Source organism: Arxiozyma heterogenica (genome assembly GCF_036370985.1).
Source record: "Arxiozyma heterogenica strain weizmannii chromosome Unknown scaffold_17, whole genome shotgun sequence".
NCBI classification, from domain to species: Eukaryota; Fungi; Ascomycota; class Saccharomycetes; order Saccharomycetales; family Saccharomycetaceae; genus Arxiozyma; species Arxiozyma heterogenica.
In genome coordinates this window covers 86,842-105,454 of record NW_027042670.1, presented here as the reverse complement: position 1 = coordinate 105,454, position 18,613 = coordinate 86,842, and the positions used below count along the sequence as shown (strand labels likewise).

Below are 18,613 nucleotides of genomic sequence, written 5' to 3'. Positions count from 1 at the left end.
TAGATATATTTTTTTGATGTTTGCTTTAGGTTAGTATACTAAAACATCTCGTATATTTGTAATATTTTGTCTCGTTTAATATTTCTTCGAACCGGTAGAAAAAAGATGTTAAGAAATTATACTGTTAAAAAAAAATGAAGATAGGTTAATTCTAAATTGATATGCTGTGTGGGAAAGCACTTATAGTACAAACCCTATCAGGCTTGGATCCTTTTGTTATCTACTATATGTGTAGCCTAGCCTAGCGTATTATTAAATCTCTGAAGGGTACCTTGGATTTATTAACATCCATTTCAGATATATGTAGGTATTTTAGATTTAAGAATTTTATGTAGCCAAAAAATCAAAATTAATTGAATGTAATGATATGACCAAAAAAACTAAATTACTTTATGGGATATCTATATTATTAATATATATCACTATTTGTAAGGGAATATTTGCTTTGTTGAAGACTTGTTTCTTATTAGTGTGCGGGTATGTTGGTTATCAGATAATATGTATCACGTTTGAAGATAGAAAACTATATTTACCTAAGCTTCTAGATATAAATCAATACCCTAAAGGGATCACTGTTGATTCAGATAAATCAGAGTATATATTTGATACTAATTCTGAAATTTCAAATGAATTACGAGAGATTATATATCTCATTATTAGAGATTATGTGATGATATGGTTTGAAAGAATTGACCAAACACCTGATTCAAGGTTCCCTAAAGAATTGAACAAAATACTTTTAAAAGCAGTAGACAATGCTACTCGTAAATTAAAAGATTGCGATTTTGTTACATTAATATTGTCAAAATTGATACCTTTATTAACATTGCATTTTAATTCTTTTATTAAGGCCAAAAGAAACCTAATTGAAAGACTGGTTAACAAAAATCATACAAAATTGTCAATATCAGAGTCAAGTCTTATTGAAGAGTATAAGAAATTTAAAACATTACATTTTGCAATTGACGAAAATCCAGATATTTTGGAAAGAGGAGTTGCAATTCATTTGAAAAAAATCATTTTACAATTGCTTCCTTATTTAGTATCTCCGGAAGAATTAGAATCACCCTTTGTTTCTATCCTGATGAGGGAGATTCTAACTGCTAATATATTTACACCATTAGTTATGAAATTTAGTGATCCTGATGACTGGAACTTGGCATTTGTTAATTTATCGAAGAAAGTCTTAAGAGAAAGAAACCAAATTCATAAAGTAAGAAGAATATTAATGAAGGGAATTAAAGAACCACAAAAGTTAAATGATTATGAAGATGTCTCTAGAATAAATGATTGTTCAATTGATTTGGATTTGGATTTTGGTACTACAACTAAAGAATTTGAAGCATTTCTAAGACAACTTAACCTATTACATACATACAGTGATTTACGTAGTACTAAATTTGCATTAGCTATTAAACTTTTAAAATTAGAAAACAGGGATTCCCCCTCAGATGCAGAAAGAAAAACATCTAGAGAAGAAGTGACTTTGAAAAAAAGAATTCTAATTTCATTGAATATGTTGGATACAAAACTAAAATATATCGAACCAAAAATGTCGATTCCCTCCCATAGAGAATTAGATAAAGATATTTTGAAGGAACTCGAAGATTTTATATCAGACATAACACTTGACAGTGTTTTTCTTACTGATAAAACATGTATATCTTTCTTCAGAAGGTATTTATACACGAATAATTACAAAATTGCTGTAATATATTTAGATTTTTGGATATCAGTTAATTCACTTAAAATTCCACTGGAAGAAATTGACTCACAAGAGATCATAGTTAAATTTTCCAAAGCTGAATCATCTCATTTATATAATATAAAAACCCAATTTTTTTCAGATAGTAATTTTGAAGTAATGTTGGCACTGGATAAAGGATTAGTTAAAAACATTGAATTATTCATAGAAAATGAACAATTGCAAAAAAGTGAGGTGTTTCTCTTAGCAAGAAAGAGTCTTTTTCTACTGCAAGAACAAGCACAGAAGATACTATCTGAAAAATATTTTGTTTTATTTAAAAAATCGAATATCATGATGAAAATGATAACTTCTCCAGAATTCATTTCAACACAAGTGTACTCGGTGTATTTTTCTCCTAAGCCAGAATCTCTATTGAAGAAAAGTAAACACAATTCAGTTATTGACTGTTCCACAAATACTGTGATGATGTTTGCAGATCCAAATCTTACTGAAGAACTTGAAGAAATTATCAGTGATAGTGATAACTTTGATATAAAAAATAGTGACTCGTTAAAAGATTTTGTAGAGGATAAGCAGCCTGGTTCGGCTTCTAACATGGCACCATCTAATATGATTAATACAATTTTAGATAATCAACATATGCTTAATTTTGGAATAAAAAGTAGACCATACCAAGAATATAATGAATCCCTAAATAAATCCACAGATTCAATGGCATCGAGATATATTAGTGATACAATGAATGATAATTGTTATAATTTTTCTACTTTAAAAAACGAAATGTTCCAGCTAAGTTTAGGCATTGAGGAAATTAAAAAGGAGTTAGATCTGTTAAAGCACCTTATATTAAAAGCTGATCTAATGGATAATAAAAAACAGTTGAAATTATTAGATAAATCACAGAGATCATTACTTCGGGACCTTGAAAAGAAGGAACTTTTAATGCAACAACTATCAATCCAAGAAAATGCCAATAGTTTATATAAAAACACTACAACTCATATTAATTGTTATTACGAAAATTCACAGATTAGTAGTATACGAAATGTTGTTTTTTATGTTATCAATGTTGATCATGTTTATAAAGAGCAAGTCACATCTTGGGAGATACCCAGGCGCTATAGTGAATTTTATACCTTGCATAAATATTTGAAACAAAGATATTCTACAATTCTCTCTCAGGAGTCTATTGGAAAATTATTTCCACCAAAAAGGAATATGAAATGGGGTTTTCAATTATCTTTAAAGGAACTTTACGAGGATAGGCGTGCTAGGTTTGAATTATATTTAAATAATTTATTAGATTATCCTGAAATATGTCAAGATGATTTGTTTCGAAGGTTTTTAACTGAATCTCTTAGTTTTCATATCCATACATTGAAGAATTCAACTCTATTCAATAATAACGGTATTAGTGATAAACATGATCAATTATATATTGACAATAAACTCAATTATTTGGAGAATAGTCCATTATCAGAAACATCATCACAATTGAGTGATGACAATAGTAATGTTACAAGTGGATCATTATTAATTAACGGTACAGATAACAAAATAGATGATCAAATAAGAGAAAATGAAATTAACAATGGTGTAAGATTAATTCAACGAGGTACTGCGTCGAATGTATCTTTACTAAAACCTGTATGTGATTTATTTATATCCTTATTTTCTTTAAATAAAGCAAATTTATTATGGTTGAGAGGCGGGGCTATCATTCTAGTATTACAACAATTACTTGGAGGTACTATTGAAAAATATATCAAAGATAGTATAGTCAAGTTACAATCACCAGAGAATGTTTATGAGTATTTGATCGTTGTTAAACAATCACTATGGGGGGAAGGAGGATTAATGGAAAGAAGAAAGAAAACAAAAGAGAAAGCTGAAAGAACCACCTCTGAAAGAAAACAAACAAGAAAGGACTCCAGATTATTGTTAAGTATGTTATTTACTGAAGTGTGTGGTAAAGTTGTTGGTCGTAGACATGCACAGGATGCTGCATCTAGGATACATGATTTGGTGCAGGTACGTTGTTTAAATGCATCTTTATTATTAGAAGTCATTGATATTATATTAGATGACGTGTTTTTCAAAAACACAGCTGAGCATTAAGTTCATTAACAATAGTAGTAGTAGGTAGTAGTAGTATTAAGAAAAATACAAGGATATAAAGAAAAAAGTAAGGATCAGTACTTAAATTCATTTTATTTCTGGGATTCTGTCGTACAGATATAGATATGGATAACTATAAAATGGACTTTAAGTAAATGTGTAATTTAATCATTATTTTACATTGTGATTTAGATCGTTTTAATTATAGATATATGTCATATTTTTTCTCTATATAATGTTTTGGCAATATTGCTTAGCTTTTTAACATGCAATAATATAATCATTAGTAAATAAGAGAAGGGGAAAGGAGAATGCATGTATAATTTTGTATAGAACAGTAGGATTTCTACAGCTATTGTTATGTTTTTGGTAAAAAGACCCTGAATAGTTTGTTAGGGTAAATTTGAAAAAAAACTATAGATATGAAATTTCGCTCCTGGTTGTTGTTGAAAAAAAAAAATAAAAGTATAAGTAAAAGTAAAAAAATAATTGTAGAACAAAACAAAAAATTAAAGATGAACATGATATTGCAATGGCGTAGTATGGCAAATGAAATAAAAATTTAACACTTTTTGCTCAAAGTTAAACATTAAAGCCTAAGTCGAAACAGACAGAAGGTTAAGGATAAAATAAGAACTTTTTTTTTTGGATATTAACAAAAAAAAACAAATAAAAAAAAAAAGAGAAAAAAAAGCAAGAGTAATAATATAAAAGCATTATTTGAACGTGAAGAAAAATGCCAACACTAGAAGAAATTGAGGACTATGAAGACATTGATAATTTGGAGATGGATATTGCGGAGTTTGATTCCTCTTTGAAGACGCCAATTGCGCCAAAGATAACACCAACAGTGGTTAGAAGTCAAGATATAGAGGAAGCAGAATTGAAAAGAAGAGAAGAAGCAATAAGAAACAGGGACAAAGAACAGGTTACATTTATTAATCCTGTGACGGGAAAAATTGAGGAATCTGCACCTATATCAAAGGAAGATTTAAGACAAGTTAAGAGATTTCAACTAATTTATCCATGTTATTTTGATAAGAATAGATCACATAAAGAAGGTAGAAGAGTTCCATTAGACTTAGCTGTAGAGAATCCATTGGCTAAAACCATATCTGATGCAGTTCGTAGTTTGGGTTTAGTGTCCATCTTTGAAAGTGATAAAACACATCCGCAAGACTTCGGTAACCCAGGTAGGGTGCGTGTATTTCTGAAAGAAAACGGTAAAGTTCTACCGAATTCGCTTGGGGGTGGGGAATCACGTTATGAGAAAGGTGGTAAAAGGCTATTATTCAAAGATATTGCTAATTACTTACAAGAAAATCCAACCACACTTGCATCATTAAGGGAGATTCCATATGGACCAGATTATGATAATATTAAGATTCAAAAGATTCCAAAAGTGAGGGGTTTTAAGATGAACGACATTGTTCCTTTGCATAGTCCATTGTTAATGGGACACCCTGCTACAAAGACATTATATGAGATGCCACCTCCATTACAAGTTACCTCATCTAATCCAGAAAAGGTTATGAAGATGCCAAAGAATAGATATAAAGTTATTAGAAGGTAGTAAGTAGATTTTGTAAATCTATATATGTATGTGTGTGTGTACATTTGAACACCAATTTTTTAAAAAAAAAGAAACAAAAAATGTAAGATAGGTGTATAGTTGGTCATTCTTATTCAATACACATACATATATGAATATGTATATGAATGAAAAAACTAAATAGTTAACAATTTACATTTTAACATAATATATTTCTATATAGGTAGAAGTAGAAGCAGATATATATATATATATGGATTAATTGATTGATACATTGATCGATTGATGAATCGATGGATAGATAAGAGAGATGTATATATAATTGTGCCATGGAAAAAAATTTTTTTTTTCTTTTTTTTATTTATTTTTTCTTAGGAATGGGGGAGGAAGGACAGGGGGAGGTTATATTCAAGCACCGTAAACTTGAAGATATTCCTGGATTTTATTTTTTTCTTCAGAACCCATTCTAGTCTCCAAATAGCTCATAACATGAGATAACGACACGATATTTAAGACTGGGATGTTATACCTTTGACTAACAGCAGCAGTGGCACTCAAACGGTCCTTGGATTCTAAGTCTACGACTTCCTGTCTATCCAAAGCAATGATGCTTCCAACGACCTGTCCCTTTTCCTTCTTGATGATTTCAAATGCTTCGTTGATAGCAGTGCCGGCAGTCATGACGTCATCGATAATCAAGATTCTCTTGCCTTCCAAGGATGCCCCAACAATGTTCCCACCTTCGCCGTGATCCTTAGCCTCCTTTCTGTTGAAAGCGTATTGGATATCTTGGAATTTCGAACCACCGATCTCGGACAATTTGACACAGACAATAGAGGCCAATGGAATACCTTTATAGGCGGGACCAAAAATGACATCGAATTTTATATCGGATTGGATGATGGCGATGGCGTAGGCTGTAGCTAAATTGGACAACAATTTACCTGTGTTGAAGAGCCCTAGGTTGAAGAAGTATGGTGACTTTCTGCCTGATTTCAGAGTGAATTCGCCGAATCTCAAAGCTTGACATTCTATGGCTAGTTCTAAGAAGTTTTTTTGGTAATCTTCAAGTATAACTGGCATTGTTCTTGTTATTATTATTATTCTTTTATTTCCTTTAAAAAAAAAAAAATTAAATAAATAGATAAAAAATTAAGTAAGTAGATAGATAGATAGATATGTATGTGAGTACACTTGTGTATTGTATATGGATATGTATGTTATACTATGCTATGCTATACTATGCTATACTAAGCTATGCTGTAACAGTTTTGAAAAGAAGGAATGATGATAGTGATAACAACAATAATAGGAGTGGTAGTAATAATGGATCGTTGCTTTTTGTCAAAGAAGCAACGGCACGGATGGTAACAACAATGTTGATAGGTATATAAATATTAATACAGCTAACTTTTTTTTGGTTTTTTTTTTTACTTTTATTCCTTTAAAAAGATTAGGTGAAATATCTATGCAGGCTGGAAACGAAAAGCAGTATTATATAGTGTCAAACTTTGATATATAGAATCAAAGAATGAAAAATGGAAAAAGAAAAAAAAAGAAAATAAGAACAAAAGATATACAAGTACAAAATGTTCAATTTTTGTTCTCCTGACATTACGAACGATAGATAATGCAAGCTAAGAGAAAAGATTAGCTCACTTTTAGTGAAAAGGAAATCAGGAGAGCAAAAGAGAGAGAAGCTTTAGAGAAGACAGGACGAAAAATTCGGAAAGATGGTTGTCAGTGAAACATGCAAGAGGACAGAAAAGAAAAGAAAAGAAAAAACAAAATGGCCTAGGAGAAAAAAAATCAAAGGAAAAAAAGAAAAAGGAAAAAAAAAAAAAAAAAAAGAAGAGAACCATGAAGAGCAGACATTAAGATCAATTGGGGCAACTTGAGAGAAGAAATTAAGCCAGAAAAAATAACTGAATAGAGAGTGAAATAATATGAGAACAGTTTATGTATGCCATAATAGATTATCATTATTATTACTATTATTATTACTATGGTTATGAGTATGATTATGATTATTACTATTACTATGACTATTACTATTCTTCTTGTAATCGTTGTTCTTGTTGTTGCTATACTTTGTGTTGTTGATGTTTTTTTTTTGATTTTGTCTACACTTCTACTGAATGAATCCAACAGAGAATGTAGAGAGAGTTTGGTAGAACAAAGTGAGTGGATGGATAAGTGTGATCAAACTAATTACTTGGAAGGAGCAACGGGATGGAACGAGAGAAAACACAAAACATAAAATATAAACCTTGAACTGAATTGACAGAAGAAGAAAGAGTGAGGAAAAAAAAATTTTTTTTTTGTTTTTTTGTTTCTTTGTTTTTTTTATTCCATAGTTTAAAAGAAACCAAAGAGGAAAAAAACAAAACAAAACAAAATAAAACAAAAAAAAAAACAAAGCAAAACTGAGTCAAGACTTTAAAGAGTCGAGAACCCCAGAATTTGAGGATCGAAAAATAAAAATAAAAACAAACACAAACACAAACACAAACGCACAAAAGATTTGTCACACATGGAAGACAATGGGAATCGAACTGGGAGGAAGTATAGGGAATAGGAAATTATAGAACTTTATTGATTCTTGAGTTACAATATGACAAATATACATATATATGTATATATTCTACATGTGCTTGTATTTATGGTCTATAAATGTTGCAGTCTCTTGTAGTTTTCATATTTAGTTTAGAATTAGAATATAGTTAAGAATGATGTAATGCAAATGGACTGAATCCTTGTATTCCTGTCGTAACTCGTAGTTCTCCTTCCCTTTTTGTGTTATACAGTCTCAGAAAATATATTCATAAAGCTTGATGATTTTCAACAAATTTTAAAATCTTTTGATAAACATTTTCAATCTCTTTATCCAACATCAAAATAATTAGTCCATCACTGCTTATTTCGTATTTTATATGTCCCTCGTTAGGTATACATATTTCCTCATCAAATTTGTCAAACCATTCGTTCAATATATCTAATTCATCCACAGTAAATGGCAGATTTATTTCGTCTAAATACTCATGACTTGTTTTTCTAACTGTTGTTACTTTACCCTCGTTTTTCATATCTTGACTTTCATTTGCTACTTCATTGTCATCGAGTTTTTCTTCTAAAAGTATAAGCATACGATAATTACCATCTGAACCAGACATCTTTCTTACTCTTTATATATCTTAGATCGGACCTGTACACTACTTACACATTCTATGCATACAAAAAAATTTTTTTTCTTTTTGGCTGAATTATTCATGTATATATCTATATATATATCTATATATACTTGCATATCTCTATAAAAAAAATTTTTATTTTTTTTTCCTTTTTTTCTTACTCTTGCACTTTTCTTTTTTATTTCTTTTTAAAAAATAAATCGAGTTTTCGCTAATTCCTCTTTTCCGGAATTTCTAAATCCGCTTCAAGAGATAACTGTTTGTCTTTTTCTTTAAAAAATAAATAAGTAAATAAATAAGTAAATAAATTTATGAGAAAAGAATACATAGAGACAACATAAGATAATATAGTCGAAAAATAGTTGTTAATGGGCATTTTCAATAATGAACAAACATGCTTTCAATTAATGCAAATTATATATATGTATAAATATGTATTACATATAAAAATAAAAAAAGATCTTTTTTTTTTTCCCTTTTCCCTGTTTTTCTTTTTATTTTATTGTTGTTATAGTTAGGAAATATCAGGTATTATAATACTTTCATTCGATTCATTATGTTCTGTAGTATACGAATTTCCATATGCACTTGTACTTGCATTTGTGTTTGCCTCAATGTTTGATTTTTCATCAATGGATCCCACCATTCTTTGTTGATTTATATGTTCCCCATATGTATTCATTTGTGATCCATCACCCGGCATATTCCCAATATTGTTTGCATTAGCCTGTTCCATGTATAATGTATGATTAACCAAATTCAAATATGCATACATAAAATTACTCAACAACACTTGTTGTCTTAACTCTCTCTTTGGATCACTTAACTTCAAATGACTTAATCTATAAATGGCTCTTTCCACATTGATTCCAAGCCGATGGTCAAACATAATCACTGTGGATACAGTCAGCATGGGTAATGGAAACCCAAAAGCACTATCTGTGAATTGGATTGGTGCATTAGGTCTCTCAGGTCTTTTAACATCTGCAAAGGTCAATTTACGTGGTGGTAATACACCTGGAACTCCATTCTCTACAGAATCTGCAGATGATTCATGGCTACTATTATTGTTATGAGCGTCATTCTTTAATAGGTTGTTATTATTATCTACAAATGTGGTGATGTTATTTTCTTGGATATGTAACTCCGAATTACTTAATTCTTGAGATTCATCACCATCTAATTCACAAACAGTCTCCACAACATGAGTACCATTATTGTCAGAGGTGGTTGTAAGAGTGGTGGTGTTATTTTCCAGTTGCAAGGATGTTGGGGAGGAGTTTGTCTGTTTAGAACTGGTAACACTGACAGCGGGTTGAAGAGCAGGTAATGTAGTTGTGTCTTCCTCTTTTTCTTCTTCTTCTTCTTCTATTCCTTCTTTGACTTCCAGTCCCTTTTCCCCTTTTTCTTTTTCTCTATTTGCTCTTTTTCCATCATAAGACATGTCTTGTAATGTGACATTGATTTTTGGTTGTTCAGATACGGCTATTTGCCTATGAATTGGATCATCTACTGAAAAGTTCGTATTTATCTCACGATTAGTCTGTTCAATAGTGGTCGTATTAATATTATTTTCATTAGTAGGATTATTCTTGTTTGTAGGCGAGTTATTAACATGATCTTTTTTATTTCTTGATCTAAATTTAGATATTTTTTTTCTAAGTTCTTCTTGAGTCTGTGACCTACTGGAGAACCCTTTGATACTTGAGGATCCTGTGGTTTTATTACTGTGATGTCTTCTCTTAAATAATTTTACAAATTTCTCCTCTAATGTTTCTTTTCTTGTTTCTGGAATTTCATCCTTGTTATTATTTAGTAATGATTTTTTTACATTATCATTTTTGTTTGGATTTATATTATTGTTGCTGTTGGTGGTGATGGTATTTGCTGTCGAGTTATTTTGTAGTGATTCACTGGAATCAATTAGTTCATTGACACTATGATTATTAGAATCAGACATATTTTTTTGTTTGGATGTGTTTGTTTTATCATTCGATTTTGTATTAGTGGTTTCCTCTTTTCTTTCAGAGTATAAATTTAAGTTAAATATTGGTAAATGGCGATTTTTTGAATGATTAATCTTTTCAGAAGATTTATTTTTGGTGACAACCATCAAATTAATAAAATCAGGATGATCATCATTGTCTAGCTTGTCACCCTCTATTTCTATCGATTCTCTATCTTCAGTAAAATTTTGTAGATTATCCGAGCTAGATTCTGTATCGATCCATGACCACGGTCTCTCATTTTCTATTTGTTCCTTTGTATTATCAGTAAATCTTTCAGATATAAATTGTTGTCCCTGGGAAGGTCTATATAATACGCTATCGTTTGATGTTTCTTGTGAGTTGAGACTAGTATCTTGAGAAGTATGTGATTCATGAGATTCCCCATCATGTAATTGAGATGTGGTATCAGATACATCCCAATCACCGCTAGAATGTCTATAATGATCATATAGATCACTTATTGAACCTGGAGATTCTGTACTATTAGAGTATTGGTGATGTTCACTTATACTACGGTTAGTGTTGTTGTTATTGTTGTTATGGGTATAATTAGTGTTACTTTTTTTGTTTGAATATAAAAATGGCAATTGTTTTCTCCTATCTAATAGTTCATCTGATAAGCTATATTTCAAAGCAGATGATTTATCGGTTATACCTGAGGGAGTTGCTCCTTTTATTTTATAAGTATTGAATTTACTTCTTCTTAAGGAAGATCTGCTTGGGATTGTGATACCATTTTTCATTAACATATTTGAGGCGAATTCGTTTTCATTATCTGTGCCTGATAGGCTACTGTGAAGATCTTGAAGGCTATCTGAGTTATCGGATAGATCAGGATTTGTGTATGATCCTGTCATGCTTAGGGTCCTGGCCAGTGTGATTGCATCATTATTAGTTAATCCTACACTGTATGAAATCCTAGTCAATTCTTCAGTTATATCTTTCAATGAGACAGATCTTTTACCTTCAAAATTTATGGTTGAGTTTTTGTTTGTATTGTGATTTATATTATTATTATCAGCATTATTATTGTTATCATTGTTATCATTATTATTATTGTTGGAAGTCGATACATCTTCTTTATTATCATTTTCGTAACCATTGTAAGATCTTCTTAGTATTGAGGGTCTCTTAACTATAGAACTGTGTCTTCTTAGAGATTTATTTATATCTGCATCCAATGTACCTTGATGTACTTGTTTATCATCATCCTTAACATTTTCTGAATTCTCCAGCGAGTCGGCTGTTTGCATGATATCAGAATCCAAACTAATATTTTGCAAAGTATCTTGAACCAATTCTAAATAATTTTGTGGTTTAACATGTGGATGTTGACTAGCGGGAACCCATAACAAATTGTTCTTGATGTGTTTGTTTGCAGTGGCAATTGAAGCAGAAGATTCTTTATTGTTGTTGGTGGCAGTGAGATCATTGTCTTGTGTTTGGAATTGAGACGAAGGTTTCCTTGTGTTTCTATAAATATTGTTTGAGCCTCTTTTCAAGGATCCGACTCCACTCAATCTTCTATTAGATATAATTTTATTATCTTTTGCTGATTGACTATTGAGATTTTTATCTGAATCGACCGATATGGAATGGTTATCACTATTGGTGAAATTATTGCTCAACACTAAAGATGAAGATGAATTATCATGATGAAGATATTCAGTTCTGGTGATCTCAATACTATTATCTTCATCACTTTCAAACTCTGAACAATTAGCAGTAATGGTAGTGGCAGTTGTAGCAGTTGTAGTAGTTGTTGTAGTGATGATAGCATCATTATTAATATCATATTTATTGTTATTGACAGTGAATTCTAATTCTGGATCAATTAAAAGATCCATTGATCCAATAGACAATCTTTTCAAATTTTTAACATTTTGGACCTCGTGATCTAAAGATTTTGCAGCTATTAAGACATCTGATTTTCTTTTATCTTTGATATCTGATATGATTGATCTTTTAATTGGTTCACTATTTCTGTTTCTTAATAATTGGCTTGACATAGTTGAATCATATATATATATATATCTGTGTGTATGTGTGTGTAGGAATGTTTCTTGAATGGAATGTAACTAAAAAATAATAATAATAATAATGAGAAAAGATAGAAGATAAAATGGGAGAAAATGGATGTGGACAGAACTGAATATGTATATAAGTCTATAATATGATAAATATAAAAGGAAAAAAGGAATGGAATATTCTATAATCTATAACAAAAGAAGAGAAAAGGAAAGAGAAGAGAAGAAAGAAAATGTGTATATGTGTGTATGTGTGAAGTAATGCTTGGTTTGTTTAGTTTGTTCGACTTGGTTTCCTAGAAGTATAAATCAAATCACCAGTGGATCTTCCTACACATACATCTGTTCGAATATAATGTGTGTATATGGATGTATGCTTTCGTGGTGTCTTTAAGCTGCTCGAGTTTTTATTACTTTTCACTCCATACAGGAAACTTTGTCCTGGATATACTGGGGGGATAATGGAGAAGAATGGGTTTTTCAACTATCACGAAAGTTTGCCATTTTTTTTGTTGTTTTTGGCGATCTCTGCCGCTCCACTGGAAAAAAAAGAAAAGAAAAGAAAAAGAAACAAAAAAAGAAATAAAAAACCGCTGTGATGCCGTACATTCCGTACATTCCGCAACGTTATATGGCAGTTTCCGCCGATTCAATATACATCAGTGTTATCATTATTGTTACTTACAAGAGAAATCAGGTCAGACAGGTATCAGTTTCTTTCGTTTCCAATCTTTTGACCACAAAAGTTACGATACATCATGATTCTGATTACAAGGTTATGTGGTTAGATATTCATAACTTATAAAGAAAGAAAGAAAAAGGAAAATGATGTTTTATTTAGGTTTGAATTGTGTCCTGTTATATATTGTTGATGATCTCAGTTCATATCGTTAGAAACAGTCATAGTAGGATACACGTACATACACATTCATATATATATATATATATATATATATATATATTTGTGTGTGTGTGTTGTTTAAGAGGTTGTTTGATTGTTTCTCAAGAGATGGAGGGATTGTCTTATTCTTATTCTTATTCTTATTCTTATTCTTATTCTTATTCTTATTCTTATTCTTATTCTTATTCTTATTCTTATTCTTATTCTTATTCTTATTCTTATTCTTATTCTTATTCTTATTGTTTTCGTTTTTGTTTTTGTTTTTATTATGGTGAAAATAAATAAAAGGACTATCTGAAAATTTAGTAATGCTATCTACTAAGACAGAAGAATTTGCAAATATAATAACTTAATTATACATACATACATATATATATATGTGTGTGCTTGTGTGCGTGTGTGTATAGTATTTTCTTTTGACTATTAGTAGTATTAGTATTTATAGTAGTAACATTAAGTATATATCAAGTAACAAAAAAATGATTAAGTCTCCAACTACCGCAAGAACCCTTTACAGGACATTAACAAATACATCCAAATTATTGAACAATGTAAATAAATCTACCTCCCTTAATAATGATACAACCCATTTTGGTTCCAAAGTCGTTCCGACAGAAATGAAAAGTAAACTGGTCGGCAACGTTTTCTCTTCAGTGGCATCCAAATACGATTTGATGAACGATGTTATGTCTTTAGGGATCCATAGATTATGGAAGGACCATTTCATCAACAAACTGGATCCTGGTAAAAGACCAAACTCTTTGGAACCATTGAATTTTATCGATGTTGCCGGTGGGTCTGGTGATATCGCATTCGGTATCCTGGACTATGCTAAATCAAAACATGGTGACACCGTCTCCACTATGGACGTTGTCGACATCAATCGTGAGATGTTAAAGGAAGGTGAGAAGAGAGCTTTGAATATGGGTAGGTACTACAAGGATCCAAGAGTCAGGTATTTGATCCAAAATGCAGAAATTTTAGATAAAATTGAAGACAACTCAAAAGATATATACACCGTCTCCTTTGGTATAAGAAACTTCACTGATATTCAAGCAGGTCTGAATACAGCTTATAGAGTCTTGAAACCAGGCGGAATTTTTTATTGCTTAGAGTTCTCCCAGATCGAGAATCAGCTGGTCGATCTTGTGTATCAACAATGGGCCAAAATGTTGCCAGTCTTTGGGTCCATTGTAGCCAATGATTATGATTCTTATCAATATCTAGTGGAATCTATTGAAAGGTTTCCTAATCAAGAAGAATTTAAATCAATGATTGAAAAGGCTGGATTCCAATCTGTTGGTTATGAAAGTTTATCTTTCGGTATTTGTGCTATTCATTGGGGTATCAAAGCATGAAATAGTTGCGCAATAGGGATAAAAAAACAGGGGATGTGCAAGAAATATACTCCAATTTTATTCTATTTATTCTTCTTCTACATATGTATATACAGTTTCATTCTTTTTCTTTATTCTTTCTTGTATAGTTAACTAATTAAAAAATCAAATGTTAAATATTAAATAGTTCTGTCTGTCTCTCCGTTCTTTTTTAAAATTCTAAAGATTAAATTTTTTTACATTAACTGGGATATCAATATGCGTGGCTCCAATATGATTATCAAATTTGACATGAACCCTAATACAATAAAACCTGCAACATAGGCATGTCTCGAAATTTGGAATGATCGTTTCACTGACATTTTGATTGAAATCTAAATTAACTTTAAGAATAGATTCAAATTCTGTATTACTACTATCTTCTTTAGTTCTCCATTCTAATTCAGGATTATTTGGATCAATTATTTGTTTTTTGAAAATATCATTGATTTCCACCCTTTGAATCTCAAGGTTGATTATACTATCGATATCTGATAACATTAAGGGGCTGATGAAATCTTTAAACTGTAATTCTCTTGCTGTCGTGACAGTTCTACCAATATTAAATAATTCATTTAATTTATCAACGTTTTCATTAAATTTACTCTTGTATTTGATTATCTTGTCTCTATAGCTCTTAAAAAGTGCTTTAATATCATCACATTTTTCTTTATTCATTAAAATTTTAGTGTTTAATTTAATAGATATCGAATTATGCGAAACCCCAGTTATTACAATCAGTTGAGTAGAAATTGACTGTACCCTTGGTGGCTCATGTGGTAAACTGTTGTTTGATAATATGCACGTTAATTTGATCGGTATTTCCTTTAACGGTGTCTTTTCCTCCTCCAGCACAAGCTCCATTAGTCTGATCCAATTCTCTTGATCATGTTTATTTTTCAATTCAAATTTATTAGACTTCCTTAATAATGATGGTGCCGTATATGGCAACGCCTGTTTAGGGATGCTGGCAGTCAACACTATCAGCCCTGCATTTTCCTTTGAATGATTGGTAGATATAATATGTTTCTGCTTAGTTGAGGAAGAAAATTTATCCTTAGTAGATAATATTATAGTATCGTTTGCCGATTTAGAATGTTTAGAGTGTTCATTTGTCACCGTATCATGTACCATTAATCTATTGTCGTTGTTGTTGTTATCATTATTATTACTGGTGTTAGATTGGTAATTTTTTCCTTTGGAACGTTGAATATCAATGGACGATTTTTTTGTCGATGTTGATAAACCTAAAGACAATGATGATGTGGAAGGTGTGTATGAAGAACTCAATGAGCTGGAAGTGGAAGAGGACCCTAATAAGGTAGAAAAGAATCCATTAGCAATATGAGGTGTGCTTGTCCTACTCTTGGATTTAGATTTTGATAAAGTAGATATGGAGTTGGATGAATTTTTAGGAGATATTGATGGTTTTACAGTAGACAAATGTTTCCCATTTCTACTCTTATATCTGTAACTTATTTCTGCTTCTACAGTGTTTGCCTTTGGTGACATATTTTTAATCCTCGAAAGATCATAGTTGTTATCGTCAAGTCGATTATTTACATGAAGTTGATCTAACTTTCTTCTTAAAATTTCTTGTGAATCTAATTCTGTATTCATGTCAAAAGTACCACTTACATCAGTTCCATGGACATCAGAATTTGTGATGGGTTCATTCAATCCTAACTTTTTGAAAATTTTTTCCAACGCAGATAATCTTTCCTCAATCAATTTTTGTAAATCCTTTAATTGTCTCTGGATTCTCATATTATCAGAATTATCATTGTTATTTGATGCATACGTTGCTGTAAATCCAAATGGTATTATTCTTAAATTGAATTCTTTTTCCTTCAATAAATTCAATTTTTGAGTCTTCATATCCTTACCAACTATTCTTGCATCAATTGTGTAATTAATAGACATATCATCATTAGAAAGATCGTTGGTCAAAATTGGAGATCCCTTAATCCCCATGTGACCGCAACCTAACACACTATTTATTTTAATACCAGAATATTTGAAATGATTTTTAAATTTATCAATACCAAAGCTTGGTGGTAGTAAACAGTGTGAATAGTGTTCATGTTTACAAGTGACATCTAATAACTGTTGTGGTAATTTAAACATAAAAAATTTTTTATATTTTGTATGTGGTTCTAAAGTTCTATTGTTAGTTAAACCAATATGTGTCCCATCATATAAATCCCGTTCACCTGGAGTATAATTGATACCTGAACTGACATCAATATCTGTGTATGACCAAGATGCACTTAGATCTACCATTCTTAAAAATCTTTTAACAGTACGTTTCCCCTCATTTCTATCAATTAACGATATGTACCCTTCTAAAGTAACATAAAACATTTCGTATTTGATTTTATGTGAGGAATGGTTGCTAATAATGCAATATCCGTGTATAATATCACCATTCGTGTACTCTTTTAACATTGACTGTTCCTCATATTTGGCAGTATGTGGTTTTGCTGCATTTTTGGTAATTCTAATATCGATATCAATTGGGGATGTGGTCAGTTTAGGTAAAGAATACAGTTTTTCTATATTTATGTTATCAGAATCGTTCAAATCATCTTGAAATGGTGAATCATTGGAAATTGTGTATCGTACTGTATTCAAAGATTGTAAATTATCAGTGAATGGTGTTTCTGCACCGATATGTAGATGATTTGGTTGTACATTTTCCTCTTGTTCATGATAAGTTGGTGGAAAATCATGTCTATCAGGATCAACATTTCCCTGTGGTATATGTCTATGTAATGCATTATACATTTCGAAGGATGGTAATACATCAACAAGTAAAGATTCTGCATCAACATACGCAGTTGATCGATTCACTTGATTAAAATCGTTATTTTTAATACTACTGAAATTATTATTGCTGTCTTGACAGTTATTATTAACAAACGTATCATTTCCATTATCTGAAATATCACTATTATGTTTCATTGAAAGATCTATGTTACTTCCATATGTATATGTGTTAACAGAATTGGGATTGACCAGTATATTAATATAACTACTATTGGTACTGTGGTTTTGATTTGTGAAGCTATTTGATGAAGAATTATTTGATATATTAAATAAGTTAGGATTAAAATCTATTGGATCTTCAATTGGAACAGCTATGTCTCTGAACCCTCTAGTTAATTCAGATCTACCTAATTTCATTAAATTACTAGTTGACGCAGCTTTGATCTCTTTAATATTGTTGGTAATAGCGTCATGGTTATTACTATGGTTATTCCCAGTTTTTATAGGTCTTAATAGTTTACTTGATGCGGCTAGTAATGATTTTGAAGCTCTTTGATGTGGAATACTAGTTTCGGTTCTTGATGCAACTAACTTGGGTCTACGAAGGTTTGTAGTTGCATACTGTATACTTGCACTATTATTGTTAATATTGTGGATGTTGTTAGTATTATTTGGTAGATTTGATTGTAGGGAACCGGTGTCATTGTCTCTCATATTTTATATATATCCAAATTAGTGAGCTATTCTATTCTAACTACTTTAAATTTTTCTTATCCGCATTAAAGTTTTAAAAGTAGATACAAAGGGAATAGATATAGATATGTATATGTAGTGAGGTATGTATGTATTATCACAACTGACGGACTAGACTGAAAAGAATATAAAGAATATAAAATTCAGAAAATATAAAACTTTCCAATGCAAACCTCGTTGATAGGTATCCTCAGGTATATCAATCGATT

The 18,613-nt window shown here is 30.7% G+C and overlaps 7 protein-coding genes across 7 annotated transcripts; 3 read left to right on the top strand and 4 right to left on the bottom strand.

Annotated features, from left to right (window-relative positions):
* Positions 1-367: 367 nt before the first annotated feature.
* MDM1 (Mdm1p) lies at positions 368-3,826 on the top strand (the record flags this gene model as incomplete). Its single annotated transcript, XM_064858035.1, has 1 exon — positions 368-3,826. The coding sequence occupies one exon, from the start codon at positions 368-370 to the stop codon at positions 3,824-3,826; it is 3,459 nt and encodes a 1,152-aa protein (XP_064714742.1).
* A 736-nt stretch (positions 3,827-4,562) lies between these two features.
* On the top strand, positions 4,563-5,399 carry SEC65 (RNA-binding signal recognition particle subunit SEC65; the record flags this gene model as incomplete). The annotated part of the gene is made up of 1 exon (XM_064858034.1): positions 4,563-5,399. One exon carries the CDS (start codon positions 4,563-4,565, stop codon positions 5,397-5,399), a length of 837 nt encoding a protein of 278 aa, XP_064714741.1.
* A 387-nt stretch (positions 5,400-5,786) lies between these two features.
* Positions 5,787-6,461, bottom strand: URA5 (orotate phosphoribosyltransferase URA5; the record flags this gene model as incomplete). Its single annotated transcript, XM_064858033.1, has 1 exon — positions 5,787-6,461. One exon carries the CDS (start codon positions 6,459-6,461, stop codon positions 5,787-5,789), a length of 675 nt encoding a protein of 224 aa, XP_064714740.1.
* Positions 6,462-8,200: 1,739 nt separating this feature from the next.
* Positions 8,201-8,551, bottom strand: PWA37_001400 (uncharacterized protein; the record flags this gene model as incomplete). Its single annotated transcript, XM_064858032.1, has 1 exon — positions 8,201-8,551. One exon carries the CDS (start codon positions 8,549-8,551, stop codon positions 8,201-8,203), a length of 351 nt encoding a protein of 116 aa, XP_064714739.1.
* Positions 8,552-9,083: 532 nt separating this feature from the next.
* On the bottom strand, positions 9,084-12,587 carry ZDS2 (Zds2p; the record flags this gene model as incomplete). Its single annotated transcript, XM_064858031.1, has 1 exon — positions 9,084-12,587. One exon carries the CDS (start codon positions 12,585-12,587, stop codon positions 9,084-9,086), a length of 3,504 nt encoding a protein of 1,167 aa, XP_064714738.1.
* Positions 12,588-13,985: 1,398 nt separating this feature from the next.
* COQ5 (2-hexaprenyl-6-methoxy-1,4-benzoquinone methyltransferase) lies at positions 13,986-14,864 on the top strand (the record flags this gene model as incomplete). Its single annotated transcript, XM_064858030.1, has 1 exon — positions 13,986-14,864. The coding sequence occupies one exon, from the start codon at positions 13,986-13,988 to the stop codon at positions 14,862-14,864; it is 879 nt and encodes a 292-aa protein (XP_064714737.1).
* Positions 14,865-15,062: 198 nt separating this feature from the next.
* On the bottom strand, positions 15,063-18,365 carry BUL2 (ubiquitin-ubiquitin ligase BUL2; the record flags this gene model as incomplete). Its single annotated transcript, XM_064858029.1, has 1 exon — positions 15,063-18,365. One exon carries the CDS (start codon positions 18,363-18,365, stop codon positions 15,063-15,065), a length of 3,303 nt encoding a protein of 1,100 aa, XP_064714736.1.
* Positions 18,366-18,613: the final 248 nt, after the last annotated feature.